This window comes from Pristis pectinata, chromosome 28 (assembly GCF_009764475.1).
Source record: "Pristis pectinata isolate sPriPec2 chromosome 28, sPriPec2.1.pri, whole genome shotgun sequence".
NCBI classification, from domain to species: domain Eukaryota; kingdom Metazoa; phylum Chordata; class Chondrichthyes; order Rhinopristiformes; family Pristidae; genus Pristis; species Pristis pectinata.
This window is the reverse complement of record NC_067432.1, coordinates 6,271,733-6,287,620: the sequence shown is the minus strand read 5'-3', so window position 1 is coordinate 6,287,620 and position 15,888 is coordinate 6,271,733. Positions and strand designations below refer to the sequence as shown.

Genomic DNA, 15,888 nt, shown 5'->3' with positions numbered 1-15,888 from the left:
CCCATCTGGAATTCTTACAGCACGTTGGCCAAAGTTGTCAGAAAAGTTTGGAGTTGGAAACAATTCACTTGAGATCCGTTAAGAAGATGGTAAATGTCAGTGAAATGACCTGCCATCCCAGAAACCTGTGGCTTGGGTCTTTTTGCAGCCAGTTTCCCTACACTGTTCAAGACACGCGGAGGAGGCTTGTAATGGACGCCTGGCTGGAGAATAAACGGGAGAACGCCTACAGCACCATCCTGAACATCACCTTCTCCAGGAACCTGCAGTTTGCAACCCTCACACAGAAGGTGAGTGGGCTCTCCCGATCCTCACTAATCCCCACCACCATCCATCCCAGTGATAGACCACCCAGCTTCCTGCACAATGTACCATGATGATTGCAGAATTCCAACTGTTATGTTCCTAAATGTGTAGCAACCAGAAACGGTAACAACAATTGACAGTCATAAAACCCTGGGAACAAGTTCATGTACACACTTCTCCTGGGCTGTATCCACATTCCTCAGTAAAGTCAGCTCGACCTTGAAGAACTCAACTGTTTTCCAGCAAAGTGGATGACCACCTGTAACCAGCTCCAATACTTGGTGCTCCCCTTTGGCCTACAATATAACTTCTTTATTAAAACCACCTCAGCTCATCTGAAAGCCCCTGCAGACTCCTTGGGGAGACCAACATCCGATGTTGAGTAATCGTCATGAGGAGCCCAAGCAGTGGGTGAGCAAACAAACCCCAATGGTGATGAAGATAGCATCCTGCTTCTTGTTAACCCAAAGGAATGTCATTCATAATCCCCCCATCTCTCTCACCTCCTTAAAGACATTCCTTAAAGCCTCCCTCTGCCTTAATTTTGCCTCATACGGCTTAGTCTGACAATGCTTCTGAGGAGTGGATTTGATGAGACTATTTGTTCCATTAAAGGCACCATATAAATATAAGTTGTTGTTGGACAGCTGCCATTGGTGTTGTGATCAACCCCCATCCCCCAGCCCCCTACCACCTGCCCACCCCAACCTCTTCATCGACAAGAACATTCTCCTTTAAAAGGGTCCATTTTATCAGCACTGTAATCAATTATGAAATTACCCCTGCCAAGAGCAGGGTAATGTGAAACTGTGCTTTGTGGATAGGTCTGAGCGGTTTTATTGGGGTGCTGAATTCTTGAAAGGGAAGCTGGCTGTTGCAGTGTCTGCTGCAGTGTCTGCGTTGAGTGTTGTGTTGTGCACAGTCTTACAACAGTGGTCTGCATTGAGATGGCGCATTTGACAGAAATGTACTGAGGTCAAACTTCAGTTGTAGGCACACTGCGAGAGGCATCAAGGTCCTGAGGCAGGGTATCGGCCCGAAATGTCGACAGTTCCTTTCCTCCCACGGACACCGCTTGACTCACTGAGTTCCTCCTGCAGATTTTTTGTTGCTCACTTCACGTCCTAATGCTGAAAGCATAGAAGTAGAGCACAACGTGTTCCAGCAATGGCGAAGGGTAAAAGCAACAAGTCTAAGGAACCCTGGACATCGAGAGTTTGAATAAAGGGAAAAGGTAGCTTTATCGCAGGTTTGGAGAACTGAAAGGAATAAAGGAATTTAGAATGTGTAGGGGAGACGGTACTTAAAGATGTAACTAGGAAGGCAAAGAGGATGCAGGAGTTGGCACAGGTAGGTAAAGTTAAGGAAATCCCAAAGCATTTTATAAATATATTAGGGGCAAGAGGTAACCAGACCAAGAGGATAACCAGGAAAAGGATAGGATCTATTGAGAACCAACCTGTGTGTAGAAGATATAGGGGAGGTCTTAACTTAATACTTCCTATCTGTATCCTATGGAGAAGATGGGGAGACCATGGAATTCAAGAACAAATTACCATTGAAAAGGAGGAGGTGTTAGATATCTTAGTGGGCTTAAAGGTGGATAAACGCTCAGGGACTTCTGAGCTGTATCTCGGACTGCTAAGGGAGACAAAGGAGGAGATTGTTGAGGCCCTGACAGAAATTTTCAAATCTCCAGCCACAGAAGAGGTGCCAGATGACAGGAGGACTGCAAGTGTGGTCGCTCTATTCAAGGAGAACAGCAGGGATAAGACAGGTAATTGCAGGAAAAAAAAATCAAAATTTTATCCCTTTCTTATTACAGGACGATACCGAAATGAAAATTGACTGCAACATTTTGGAAAAATGGCACAACAGCAAAGTGTGCACAGTCGCTTACCCAGTGTTCAGGTCCCAGTCCAAGGTAAGAGGCTTATTTTCTGGTCCTGGGTCACATTATCATGGGCAGCAGAGTGGAGCAGCTAGTGCATCCATTCTCTCACAGCGCCAGAGACCCAGGTTCAATTCTGACTCTGGGTGTTTTCTGTGTGGAGTTAGCATGTTCTCCCCGTGACCACATGGGTTTCCCCCAGCTGCTCCAGTTTCCTCCCGCGTCTCAAAGACGTGTCGGCTGGTAGGTTAAATTGCCCCTAGTGTGTAAGTGAGTGGGGGGACTTGAAGAAGTGTGGAGAATTTTTAAAAAATGGGATTAATGTAGGATTAGTGTACGAGGATGGTTGATGGTCAGCACAGCCTCGGTGGGCTGAAGGGTCTGTTTCCATGCTGTATCACTCTACCTGGTACAAGCTGATGAGAGATACAGGTCTCCCTTGTAGGAACTCGGAGAAGCATCATCAACTGCAGATGTTGCCAGACTGCTCTTGAGTCCCACAGTGTCCTGGGAATGAATATCCCGGCTATTGGCATGACTCTTCAGTTCCCCTTACAGCTAATTAACCTTTGCCAACATGAGCAAAAGCATATCAACAGTGTCTTGCTGATGGATCAGGAGAATATTGGGGAAAAGAGAGAGGTTTTAAGAGGCTTTGAAGGTGCAGGAAGTGGAGGCAAGGATAGATGGATATGGCAGATTAAACAGCAGGAGGAGTTGGGGAGGTAAACAATATGACTGTAGGTCAGGCTCAGACAGTAAGGACTGTTGGGGGTAGGAGGGGCTCTACAATAGACTGAGATCGAGAGAGCAGAGGTCTGGTACAGGGGCAACGGGCAAGGCTGCAGAGGTGAAACAGAGCAGTTTGAAGCTTTAACGAAGAACTTGAAGTTGAGTGGTGATGCAATGGCCGGGACACTCCGCGTGTGTAGTCTGGAGAGATGTGGTTTGGGAAAGTTCAAATCTGGAAACGACAAAGGTTAAAAAGGAAAAGGAAGCCTCGATTTGTGCAGCGTCCTTCGTGCCCCTTTCAGAACATCCCAAACAGCTTACACCCAATGAAGTTCTTTTAGAAATGTAGCCACCGTGGTATAAGGAAGCACAGCTTCCACGAAGAAGAACATAACAATAACCAGTTAGGATTTAATTTAGTGGTGTTAATTGATGGATAGATATCGGCCAGGACACCAGGAAAATTTCCCCTGCTCTTCTTCAAATAGCAGCCATGCTATCATTTATATCTACCTGAAAGAGAAGGCAGACCCTCAGTTTAACATCTCATCTGAGAGATAAGCTGACTCCTCTGACAGCGCAACACTTCCTGGAGTGTCAGTGCAAATGGTGCTCTGGAACTTGGAACTGTGGCCTTGTACCTGTAATGTACTGTGCTAACTTTCATGGCATCTATTCACTGTGTATATATGCCCATGGCAATAAACTTGGACTTGGAACTTGCAACCTTTTGACGACATATTAATGACCAAGATTAATGATCCTGGGTGGTCCTGATCAGGTGTTATTGTCCGTGAGAAGCTGAGCCACTTTCTTGAACCACAGCAGTCCTTCTGTTGAAGGTGCTGCTAGGGTGGGAGTTCCAGGATTTACACCCAGTGATGATGAACCAATGACAATCTACCTGCCAGTCAGAATGGTGTGTGGGGACAAAGGGCCTTGTTTCACTTGCTGGTAGAGGCCCTGGGTTTGGGGGGGTGCTGTTGCGATAGCTAAGGTGAGTAACCGCAGTGCTTGTTGTAGACGACACACACACACAACTGCTGTGAGTAGTGGTGAAGGGTGGTAAATGGAGTGTCAGTCAAGCAGGCTGTTTTGTTCTGAAAGGTGCCTCCATCACACTCGGTGATGCACAGGACGTAAAGAGGACATTCCTTCAGTAGAATTTCAAAGTTCCACTGGGTCAGGAACGCCTAAATTAAGTGCCACCATTCAACTTCCCACCACTCAACTTCAAGTTTTGTTGTAACTGAATGGCTCACTAAACTGTTTCAAAGAACATAGAACACTACACCACGAGGTTGTGCTGACATTTTATCCTGTTCTAAGATCTATCTAACCCTTCCCTCCCACATAGCCCTCCATTTCTCTATCATTCGTGTGTCTATATAAGAGTCTCTTAAATGTTCCTAATGTATCTGCTCCCACAACCTCTGCTGGCAATGCGTTCCATGCACCCACCACTCTCTGTGTGGGAAAAAAAACTTACCCCTGACATCCCCCTTATATCTTCCTCCAATCACCTTAAAATTATGTCCCCTCGTGTTAGCCATTGTCACCCTGGGAAAAAGTCTCTGACTGTCCACTTGATCTATGCCTCTTATCATCTTGTACACCTCTATCAAGTCACCTCTCTTCCTCCTCCCCTCCAGAGAGAAAAGCCCTAGCTCAATCATCCTATCCTCATAAGACATGCTCTCCAATCCAGGCAGCATCCTGGTAAGTCTCCTCTGCACCGTCTCTAAAGCTTACACATCCTTCCTATAATGAGGTGACCAGAACTGAACACAATACTCCAGGTGTGGTCTAAAAACCAGAGTTTTATAGAGCTGCAACATCACCTCACGGCTCTTGAACTCAATACCCCGACTAATAAAGGTCAAAACACCATATGCCTTCTTAACAACCCTATGGACCTGTGCGGCAACCTTGAGGGATCTATGGATGTGGACCCCGAGATCCCTCTGTTCCTCCACAAAGGGCAGTTGAGAGTTTATTACACCACTGTGGATCTGGAGTCACATATAGACCACACTGGGTAAGGGTAGTGGCAAACACCTTCCTTCCTCACATCCGTGAACTTGATGGGTTTTCACCACTACACAGCTGTCACGGCAACTGATTATTTAAATTCCCAGCTGTGTGGTGGGACTTGAATTCTTGTCACTAAATTGTATGCAGGAGACTAACTGGGACATAGGTGACTGAGGGGTGACCTTATGGAGGTGTATAAAATCATGAGGGGCATAGTTAAGGTGAATGCACACAGTCTTTTTCCCAGGGAAAGGGAAAGAAAAACTAGAGGGCCCAGGTTTAGGGTGAGAGGGTAAAGATTTAAAAGGGACCTGAGGGGAAACTTCTTCAAGCAGAGGGTGGTGCGTATATGGAACAAGCTGCCAGAAGAAGAAGTTGAGGTGGGTACAATAATGACATTTAAAAGACATTTAGATAAGTATATGGATAGGAAAGCTTTAGAGGGATATGGACCAAATGTGGGCAAACGGGACTAGCTTAGATGGGCACCTTGGTCAGCATGGACAAGTTGGGCCAAAGGGCCTGTTTCTGTGCTGCATTACTCTATGACTCTAAACTGTTAATCCAGAATGCTGGCACCCAATCACTACACCATTGTTCACTGAGCAAGTCTAAAGGATCAGTGTCTGCAGGGTAAAAGGAACAGGACTGAATAGGGAAAGAGGGATATAAATTGATTTAGTAGTGGTTATAAATGTAAAGTTAACCTCCCTGAGATGATTGGGGTGCTACACACATATGGAGTTACCAGAATTTTCCATTATTGTTGGTTTGGGCCTGCTCAGGAATGACAAAGTCTGAGGCATAAACAGAATCCTGTCTTTCTTTCTCTGGATTTAATTTCAAGTGATCAGGGGCTAAGAATGTAACTGCGTGGCAACAGAAGCTGTAACGAGTGCCAGAATGCAGACAAATCAGCAAGTGGAAACCTTAGCTACATCAGGCTGCTCTGGCTCCTGCACTCTACAAGCTTCATCTGTGTTGCTGACACGGCCTGTTTCTGGCCTTTCAAGTTAATAATTCAACCCAATCTTTCCAAAAACAAAAAAAAAGTAAAATTACTTCTGGAAACTCTGGTGAGGGAAGATTTACGACCCTGTGAAAAGAATGCTGAGAGGTTGGATTTTAGTCTATCCTGGGATATGGGTTCTTCACGTGCCGGACGGATGTGCCAGTACTCCGTGTCTGTACCCGGTGAGCCAGTGACAGGGCTGGAATTTTGTGATTGGCCTCCTCTGCATTTTGGGCTGATGTGTCTCTGATCTCCGTAGGTGGCTTTCCGTCTGGAGTTCGAGTTCAGCCGTTCCGTCTTCCTGGACAATGTGGAACTAACCCTGACTGCCAGCAGGTAATGTACTGTTAAGAAATGAGTTTGGTTTAAACAGCGATGGTGTTTCGGAAAAAAACCTCAGCCTTCTCAAAGCATAAACTGATAAAAGACTGCTGCAGCTGTCTGCTGTAATGGTGACATCAGGAATGGCAGCACCTTGACATCTAGCATTCTCTGTTCCGCTGTTTGTCAGTGGTGCTTCCAGTCATGCACACAATGCAAGTGAGAAACATCCAGCAATTGGGCTTCCCATCCCTGCCCCTGCCCTCGCCCTCACCCCCTTCCTTCTCTTGGCACCTGACTCCGTTGGCCTCTGAGTCTCTGCTGACTGTGGCTTGGTGCACCGCACTTTGTGCAGGGAGGTTGTGGGATTGAGTCCTGCTCCAGTGGAGTACTGAGGGAGTGCTGCCATGTTGGAGGTGCCATGGTGAGTTGTTAAACAGAGGCCCTGTCTACCTTCTCATGTGGTCCACTCTTTCAGAGAAGACCAGGGGAGTTCTCCCCTGCTATCTGAGTCAATGCTAATCCCTCAATCATCATCACTTAATTACCTCTGAGTGTGCCGCACTCCTTCAGCACTGCACTGGACTGTGGCCATGTTTCCGCCATGACAATATTGATGACACTTCTAAGGCTGCTTGATTGGCTATGGAGTGACATGAATGTCCTGAGGCACTGAGAGGCACTATAGAAATACACTCTGGCTGGTGACCAATCGCAGATTCAATCTTTAGTCATTGAGTCATGAATCAAACAGCATGGGGACAGGTCCTACAGACCACCGTGTCTGAGTCATAGGAAGAACGGACAAACTGCTCGCAGACAGTAGCCGAGATCAGGATCGAAGCTGGAGCTTGAGCTGGTTTCACTTACCTGCACCCCCACTGCGTCATCCTCAAGATGTAAAGTTTTTAATATTAACGGAATCAGAGAAAGGACACAGCATTCCAGTCCTTCAAGTATGTGCTGGCAAGTGCTACAAATTGTTTAATAGAAAGATCAGTTCCATGAACTTGTGTTGAGTTTCATTAGGTAGGTTGCCCATGTTATCTGCACCATGGTTATCTAACCTGTAGTGTACATATTTCTCTTGTTCAGTGACAGTGAAGAAGCAGAAGAAACTCTTCATGACAACACCTACCATCTCCACGTTCCAGTCCGATATGAAGCAGATCTCCTCCTCACTAGGTATGCAGCCAGTATATCTTACTGTGATCTATCTTCATCCTGAACACTCTAATCAGGCAGTTTAACTCGTCTGACGCAACATGCTCCACACACTGCGTAACCTCCAGCCGGCCGTCTGACGTCACTGCCACTCCACCTCCCCCCACTCATTGCCCTTTTACTTTCCACTCCTAACGTTTCCTTCGACATGACGTCCATCTCTGTCTGGTAGTGCTTCCCAGAAGCACTTTGGGATATTAGTTAAAGGCGTTGATCAAAACAGAAGTTGTAGCAGTTAATGTTCACTCAAACAAAGTAAACCCACAATTGTTTGCAAATGTTAATGACTATGCATACTAAAAAAAACTTTTTCATAAACAGTACAGCACAGGAACAGGCCCTTCAGCCCACGATGTCTGTGCTGAACACGATGCTGAATTAAACTAAATCCCTTCTGCCTGCACGTGATCCATATCCCTCCATTCCCTGTGTACTCCTGTGCTGTCTAAAAGCCTCTTAAATGCCACTATCGTATCTAGTTCCACCACCACCACTGGCAGTCCGTTCCAGGCACCCACCACGCTCTGTGTAAAAAAAAAACTTACCTCAACATCTCCTTTAAACTTTTCCCCCCTCACCTTAAATGCCTATCCTCTAGTATTTGACATTTCTACTTTGGGGGAAAAGATTCTGACTGTCTACCCTCTCTCTGCCTCTAACTGTCCCCCCTATTTACGCCTCGAACTGTCTATCCTATCTATGCTTCTATTTCCTATTGTTTTGTTTTTGTCACAATCTTTGTGTCAGCGTTTTATGGAAATTGTCTACACAGTTCCACTCCACTGGGAATGATGGTGCTGTCACATCCCAGAGACTCACTTTATTCTGCAGGGAAACTCCTACCTGAATCTCTCTGCTTTATAGTATTCACTGCTCTTTAACAAATAACAATCAAATCAAAATATAATTCAAAATATAAATGAAAATAGGACAAGCAGGTGATATTGAAGAAAATTACTTCAACAATTGTGTAACCTCGTAGATTTATTTCATTGGTGTGCCACTCTATGCTGTTGGCAGTAAACTTTATTGAAAGTTTCAGCTCAGATTAGATTTCGCAACACTGGATCTTTTTTTAAAGTAACAACTGCTAGAAAGGCAAAAGGCCTAATGGACTGTATCTGACTGGTGAAAGAAGTGGGCCACCTGCAGATGGTTTAATTGGTGAATCCAATGAATTGTATCTCACTGGTGGCAAATGTACAGTCTTTGGGCTGTATCTGATTGGTAAAGTACATTGATCACATGAACTAGATTTGATTGGTTATCGGGGTGGATCATTTAAGAAGGATTTGATTGGTGTGAGCCAATGGGTCCAGTATGCTGGATCTGATTGGAGGAAAGGGATGGATCCAGTGTGCTGGATCTGATTGGAGGAAAGGGATGGGTCCAGTGTGCTGGATCTGATTGGAGGAAAGGGATGGATCCAGTGTGCTGGATCTGATTGGAGGAAAGGGATGGATCCAGTGTGCTGGATCTGATTGGAGGAAAGGGATGGATCCAGTGTGCCGGATCTGATTGGAGGAAAGGGATGGATCCAGTGTGCTGGATCTGATTGGAGGAAAGGGATGGATCCAGTGTGCTGGATCTGATTGGAGGAAAGGGATGGGTCCAGTGTGCTGGATCTGATTGGAGGAAAGGGATGGATTCAGTGTGCTGGATTTGATTGGTGGAATGGGTTGGTCCAGTAGATTTGATTGTTAGGATGTAGTTTCTGCAATGCTGTGGCACATCTTCTGACATCAGATTATTGAATAGCCGAGCCTGCTCCTCAATTCTCAGTCCACCCTGTGTGTGGTCCCCCATTTTGTGAAAAGGTTCTGTTCCCGCCTCCATTTGATAATTTGATTTTGCTCTGACAGGGACTCCAGTCCTGATCGCTACGACTTGAAATCAGTGGAAGAACTGGAGGAAAATGGAGATTTTGATCCTCCATTTAACTTCACCTTCACGGTAAGAACATTTCCATTTCATGTTCTGTTTGATAGCATTTCCCACACTTTCTTCCAGTGCTCTGCTGAAGACCTGAGGTCTTGCTGGAGTACAGTTCTATTGGTGCCAGGAGCTCTTGATGGTGATAGTTACCTATCTGACTGTGGAGTGTCATAGAGTCACAGAGTAAAAGAGTAAAATGGCATGGAAACAGGCCCTTCGGCCCAACTCATCCGTGCCGACCAAGATGCCCATCTAAGCTAGTCCCATTTGCCAGCGATTGGCCCATATCCCTCCAAAATTTTCCTGTCCATGTACCTGTCCAAGTGCCTTTTAACTGTTGATATTGTACCTGCCTCAACCGCTTCCTCTGGCAGCTCGTTCCATATACGCACCACCCTCTGTGTGAAAAAGTTGCCCCTCAGGTCCCTTTTAAATCTTCCCCTTCTCACCTTAAGCCTATGCCCTCTGGTGTTTGATTCTCTCCCCTTGGGAAAAAGACTGAGTGCATTCACCTTATCAATGCCCCTCATGATCTTATACACCTCTATAACGGGGCACCCCTCAGTCTCCGACATTCCAAGGAATGAAGTCCTAGCCTGTCCAACCTCCCCCTATAACTCTGGCTCGAGTCCTGGCAACATCCTCGTTAATATTCTTTGCACTCTTTCCAGCTTAATGATGTCTTTCCTATAAAATTGTAACCAGAACCATACACAATACAACATTGTAATTGATTCAGATCTATTCCATACCATAGAAAGCATCCTATCCTATCTGGATGCATCACGGCTTGGTACAGCAACTGCTCTGCCCAGGACCGCAAGAAACTGCAGAGAGTTGTGGCCACAGCCCAGCGCATCATGGACAACAGCCTCCCCTCCTTGGACTCTTTACCTCTCACTGCCTTGGTGAAGCAGCCAGCATAATCAAAGACCCCACCAACCCGGGTCATTCTCTCTTCTCTCCTCTCCCATCGGGTAGAAGATACAGGAGCCTGAGGGCACGTACCACCAGACTTAAGGACAGCTTCTACCCCACAGTGATAAGACTATTGAACGGTTCCCTTATACAATGAGATGGACTATGACCTCATGATCTACCTTGTTGTGACCTTGCACCTTATTGCACTGCACCTTCTTTGTAGTTGTGACACTTTACTCTGTACTGTTATTGTTTTTACCTGTACTACCTCAATGCACTCTGTACTAACCCAATGTAACTGCACTGTGTAATGAATTGACCTGTACGATCGGAATGCTAGACAAGTTTTTCACTGTACCTCAGCACAAGTGACAATAATAAACCAATACCAATACCAATACCAGACCCTGGGCACGTGTCAGCTGGATAGTGACTGGGAGGAGAAGCATCAGCCCAGGCCTAAACCACACAGTTTAGTTGAGAGCCTAAAATTCCAGGACTTCCATGATATTCAATCGATTGTTATCTGAAGGGTCCATTTACAATGAAGCCACTGTGGAACTTATTTCTAGCCTTTTGCAGACAAACTCTTTCCAGGAAGAAATATTAGCAGGAAGTCTGTGGACGCATTAAGGTTGTGGTTTCATCACTTGATTACTAGTTAGTAATAAACCAGGCAACATGAGTCCAAATGCTACCAGTCAGAGAATTCCAGGAATCCATTAAATAATTTTAATTGGTAATAAAAGTTTGGCATCACTAAAAATAGGAACAAGGCTGAACAATAGTTGTAAAAGCATAACAGTTCACGAACTCCCTTTAGTTCAGGAAATCCTCTCTCATACCAGTCTGGCCTATATGCGACTCCAGACCCAGAGAAATGTGTTTGGCTCGATATTGTCCACGGCAGTAGCCGAGCTAAACAATTATGCAGAAAGGCACTCAGTACCACTGCCTCAGGATGCTGAAGGATGGCCAATAGATGTAGGCCTTGTCAGTGAACCCCGTGTCCCAAGCAACAATGGTTAAAAATGATCAGTTGTGTGGCGAGGGACAGAACTAACTGAGTCATTGATGTCATACATTGAACAGCACAGCACCAGGCCCTTCGGCCCACTATGTTCTGCCGAACTAATTAAGCTAATGGCGCCTAATTAAACTAATCCCTTCTGCCTGCACATGATCCATATCCCTCCATCCATGTGCCTATCTAAGAGCATCTTAAATGCCTCTATTGTACCTGCCTCCACCACCACCCCTGGCAGCACATTCCAGGTGCCCACCTCTCTCTGTGTAAAAATAAACACCCTACCTTCCACACCTCCTTTGAACTTACCCCCTCTCACCTTAAATGCATGCCCTCTAATGTTAAACATTTCGACCCAAGGAAGAAGATACCGGCTGACTATCTATGCCTCTCATAATTTTGTTAACTTCTATCAGGTCTCCCCTCAGCCTCTGCCGCTCCAGAGAAAACAACCCAAGTTTGTCCGACATCTCCTTATAGTTCATACTCTCTAATCCAGGCAGCATCCTGGTGAACCTCTTCTGAACCCCCTCCAAAGCCTTCATCCTTCCTATAATGGGGCGACCAGACTTGAATGCAGTACTCCAGATGTAGCCTAACCAGAGTTATGATCATGACCAGAGTTATAACTATGTAAGAATCATAGAATCTATATCAGTTAATGAGTCACTGATGTCACTTGAATGTTCCTTTTGGAGTCTGCATGCAGACACCTAGTTGAAAGTAGTTATCTACTAACCTGATCCTCTCTAGTATCAGAGTGAGATATGGGTCCATTTAGATACTGGGCAACAAAACAAAGTTACCTGAATGGACTCCAAAATACAGCCCTGGCATAGGTGGTCTGCATGTCCCAAATCAGATCTTTCATCTTCAGAGGCTCTCGCTGCCTCAGACACGAGCACAGTTCAGAGTATACTGCAGCCTCCCTTATCACCAGCTTTTCATTAAAAAGAACACATTTACTAGAATGTTGCCAGGACTCGAGAGACTGGGATACAGGGAGAGGTTGGGCAGGCTAAGATTTTATTCCTTGGAGTGTAGGAGACTGAGGGGTGACCTTATAGAGGTGTATAAAATCATGAGGGGTGTCAATGGGGTGAATGCGCTCATCCTTTTTCCCAGGGTTGGGGAATCAAGAACTAGAAGGCATAGGTTTAAGGTGAGAGGGGAGAGATTTAATAGGAAACCAAGGGGCAACTTTCTCACGCAGAGGGCGCTCCATATAAGGAGCGAGCTGCCAGAAGAAGTGGTAGAGGTGGGTACAATTACTACATTTAAAAGACACTTGGACAGGTACATGGACAAGGTTTAGAGGGATATGGTAGCAAATGAAACTAGCTTAAATGGGCACCTTGGTCGGCATGGACAAGTTGGGCCGAAGGGCCTGTTTCTCTGCTGTATGACTCACATACACACACAGACACATACACGTGCACATATGCACACACACACACACGCGTATGTACACAGTGCGCACACACAGCACAGAATATGTTTAAAATTACTACAGACCCTGTAATCTTAAGGCAGAATCACAATCTTTAAACCATTGCCTGTTGCACATTGATTAAACCACGTCACTTGATATATTGCATTCTTTCAAACTGCTTTAGATGGAACTACATCAGATCCTGAGTGAAAACGCACAGCATTCTGATTTATTTATCTGCCCTCACAGAGCACTAATGCCTTACTGATTCTTGGCAGAAGTATTCAACCTTTTATTCATCTTTTATAAAGATTATAGATAAAATCTTTTATTTTATAAAGGCAAAGATAAGGAATTTCATAATTTGTAGATCCTGGAAAAGGTGGGTGAGAAGCACATCAAGTTTAAATACAGTTCACTTTGGTGCAAACAGGGGGTTGCATTGAAAAGAAGCCCTTGTTGGAGATAAGGGAAAGGACAGTAGAGTGGAACTAACTGAACAGTCCCTCGCTCTCCTCCAAGGGCATGAGGAGTGGATTTGGTGACGGTATTCTTTGACATTACCCCTGCGAATCTTGTTTGCAAGAAGGGGAAGTTTTCCACAACCAGTGCAAGAGCAGATTGGTATTTATAAGGCTCGATGTCAAAGATAATAATAACAAAGTGTCAGAGGCACTCAGCAGGTCAAGCAGCATCTGTGGGGAGAGAAACAGAGTTTACGTTTCAGGCTGAGGATGTGGTGCAGGGTATTTCCAGCAGTTCTTATTTTTATTTCTGATTTCAGCATTGGCTGGTATTTTAGGTCTTTATCTCACAGGCTTGGTGGGGCTGTGTGTGTGGAGCAGAATGGGGCTGATTAGCATGCCAGTCTAATGTGATATTGACCAGAACCTCCTGCTAAAATTCACCACAACACAGCAGAACAGCTGCAGAGTCAACATCTCACACACAATTATCCACCTACTGCATAAACATTCTCGGAGATGGTACATGTGTGTCACTTTACTCTTTGATGGAATGAAGTGGGAGTGTGGGGTCAGGGGATGCAGAGGAGTACTGGGTGTCTAGTCCTGCAAAACCTCCATCTGTGGCAGTGTCACCCCAAGGATTTATGTGGAAATTCCAGCCAGGTTTCCTGTATAAGGATCCTGGCACGGTCTCCCGTACAGTTCATGTGGAAATGAAGACACACTGGTACAAAATTTCCAACTGATTGTCCCCATCCAGGAATTCGAGCAACATACCATGAAAAATTTGAAGGGAATTTCCACAGTATATTCCCAAGGAGCCTGCATGGAAATGTTGGCACAATCTTCACTGGTGCTTTGATGGAAACGTTATAAAGGGGGACCATAGGGATCAGAATGGATTTTGGAGCAAAGTAACTCCAGCCTGCTTTGATTACTATGCACTGGACTCAGATCAGAAGTCATATTTTGTCTTAAGAATTTTAAACTTCTTAAAATCAATGTATTTCAGTAATTGTGATAACAGATTTCTTTATATATTAAATAACATAATGTATTTTGCACCTGGAGACACTTGTAGCATGAATGGTATTCAGTGAATTTAACCCTATTGCTGTTCGTGAATTTAAAGTTGGGACACTATGCCCAGATATGTTGTGTCGAATACAAATGATAAGCTTTGTACTGCAGTTCATAGCTCCACAAACAATATTCACGTCTGCAGCCACTGAAGTTCTGAATGCTAATGGACCCTCTGGAGCCCCCATTTATATAGCACCTTTCACGATCTCAGAATCTTCCAAAATGACTTACAGCCAGTCAAGTTGTTTGGAAGTGCTGTCACTGTTGTAACATAAAAAAATCCAGCAGCCAGTTCTCACCCAGCAAGATCACACAGTGTGGCAGTGAAAAGATAAACTGTTTTAATGTTGGATCGGGGATAAGTATTAGCCAGGATACCTCCCTTCCCGGTTCTTCTGCTTCAGCTCTCTGACTACATCCTTACCAAGACTAGCTACTACAGCCACATATCCTTCCAAGTCTCTTCGAAATACCTGAGGGAACTTGTGAGCTTTGGTCTGAAGGATTTCTGACAGTGCTGCACTCTCTCACTACTGCTCTAGATGATGGGCTCAGGTTAACATATCCTCAAAATGCTTTATATTCAGTCATTTACTTTTGAAATTTTGCCATTCTGCTTACTCAGGGTTGCAAACAATCAGTGTTGAGAAGGTACAGCAGAAAACAACTGAGGTATTAATTTATTTTGAGTGTCTGCTTTTCACCATTTAGTGCCATAAAATACCTGACACCTGTGGTTGAATGTAACACCTCCAGTAGTTCAGCATTTTTCATTGTGGTGACCAGATTTCTGGTCAGTGTAGTATCTGGACCCTCAAACCACTTGCCTCAGAGGCAAGGTCCTAACTAACCAAACCCAGCCAGGAAATCCCCTCAAGCTGTTATTCTGGGCTTCTGGAACCAGGAACGGCTGAGGATTGCTTCACTTGCTGGGCTAGGATAACAGCTACTGGAGGAAGTGCCCAGAGAGGAGAAAGAGGAAGTGGGCCCAGACACAACTCGTGTGCTTTTGGAGACAGTAGGAGTTTCAGAACAATGAAGGTGTAGGTTGTTCTGTCTGTGTATGAGTGTTGGGCCACTTGATCTCCCTGTTCCTATTGGCTCTCATGTGACTGTGTTGATTACATTGCAGTTGCAGAATCTGGGCCGATTCACCGTTGGCCACTTGGTGATCAGGGTGACCATTCCCACGATGACCAAAGGTAACAACCGCCTCCTGATCCTGACCAACAACTCCACCGTTCCGGTGAGTACAGGGTTGGGGGCACCGGGACGTGTGAGCTAGCGGGGTCGTTAGGGGGGTTGTTGATGTGCAGAGAGCTGGTCAGAGTGGGCTGGTATGAAATGGAGGCATTCCTGGGAGTCCACTTCAGAGAGAGGTGATTCTCTCCCTCTGGGAGAGAGAGAGTGATCTTAACAGTGATGTCCCCTTTCAAGAGAAAGAATGCTGGTGGTGGCCTAGTATTTACAGCACAGCAGTAAGTCCTTCATCATAGAAGGTCC

General features: G+C 45.3%; 1 protein-coding gene across 1 annotated transcript in view; it reads left to right on the top strand.

Moving 5' to 3' along the window:
- itga11a (integrin, alpha 11a) overlaps positions 1-15,888 on the top strand; it is a 151,238-nt gene that overhangs the window by 121,366 nt on the left and 13,984 nt on the right. Inside the window, exons 20-25 of the mRNA XM_052040445.1 lie at positions 149-290; positions 2,132-2,230; positions 6,235-6,311; positions 7,392-7,481; positions 9,383-9,473; positions 15,518-15,631. Of these exons, the coding sequence (XP_051896405.1) occupies positions 149-290; positions 2,132-2,230; positions 6,235-6,311; positions 7,392-7,481; positions 9,383-9,473; positions 15,518-15,631 (613 nt within the window). The remainder of the gene's footprint in view (positions 1-148; positions 291-2,131; positions 2,231-6,234; positions 6,312-7,391; positions 7,482-9,382; positions 9,474-15,517; positions 15,632-15,888) is intronic.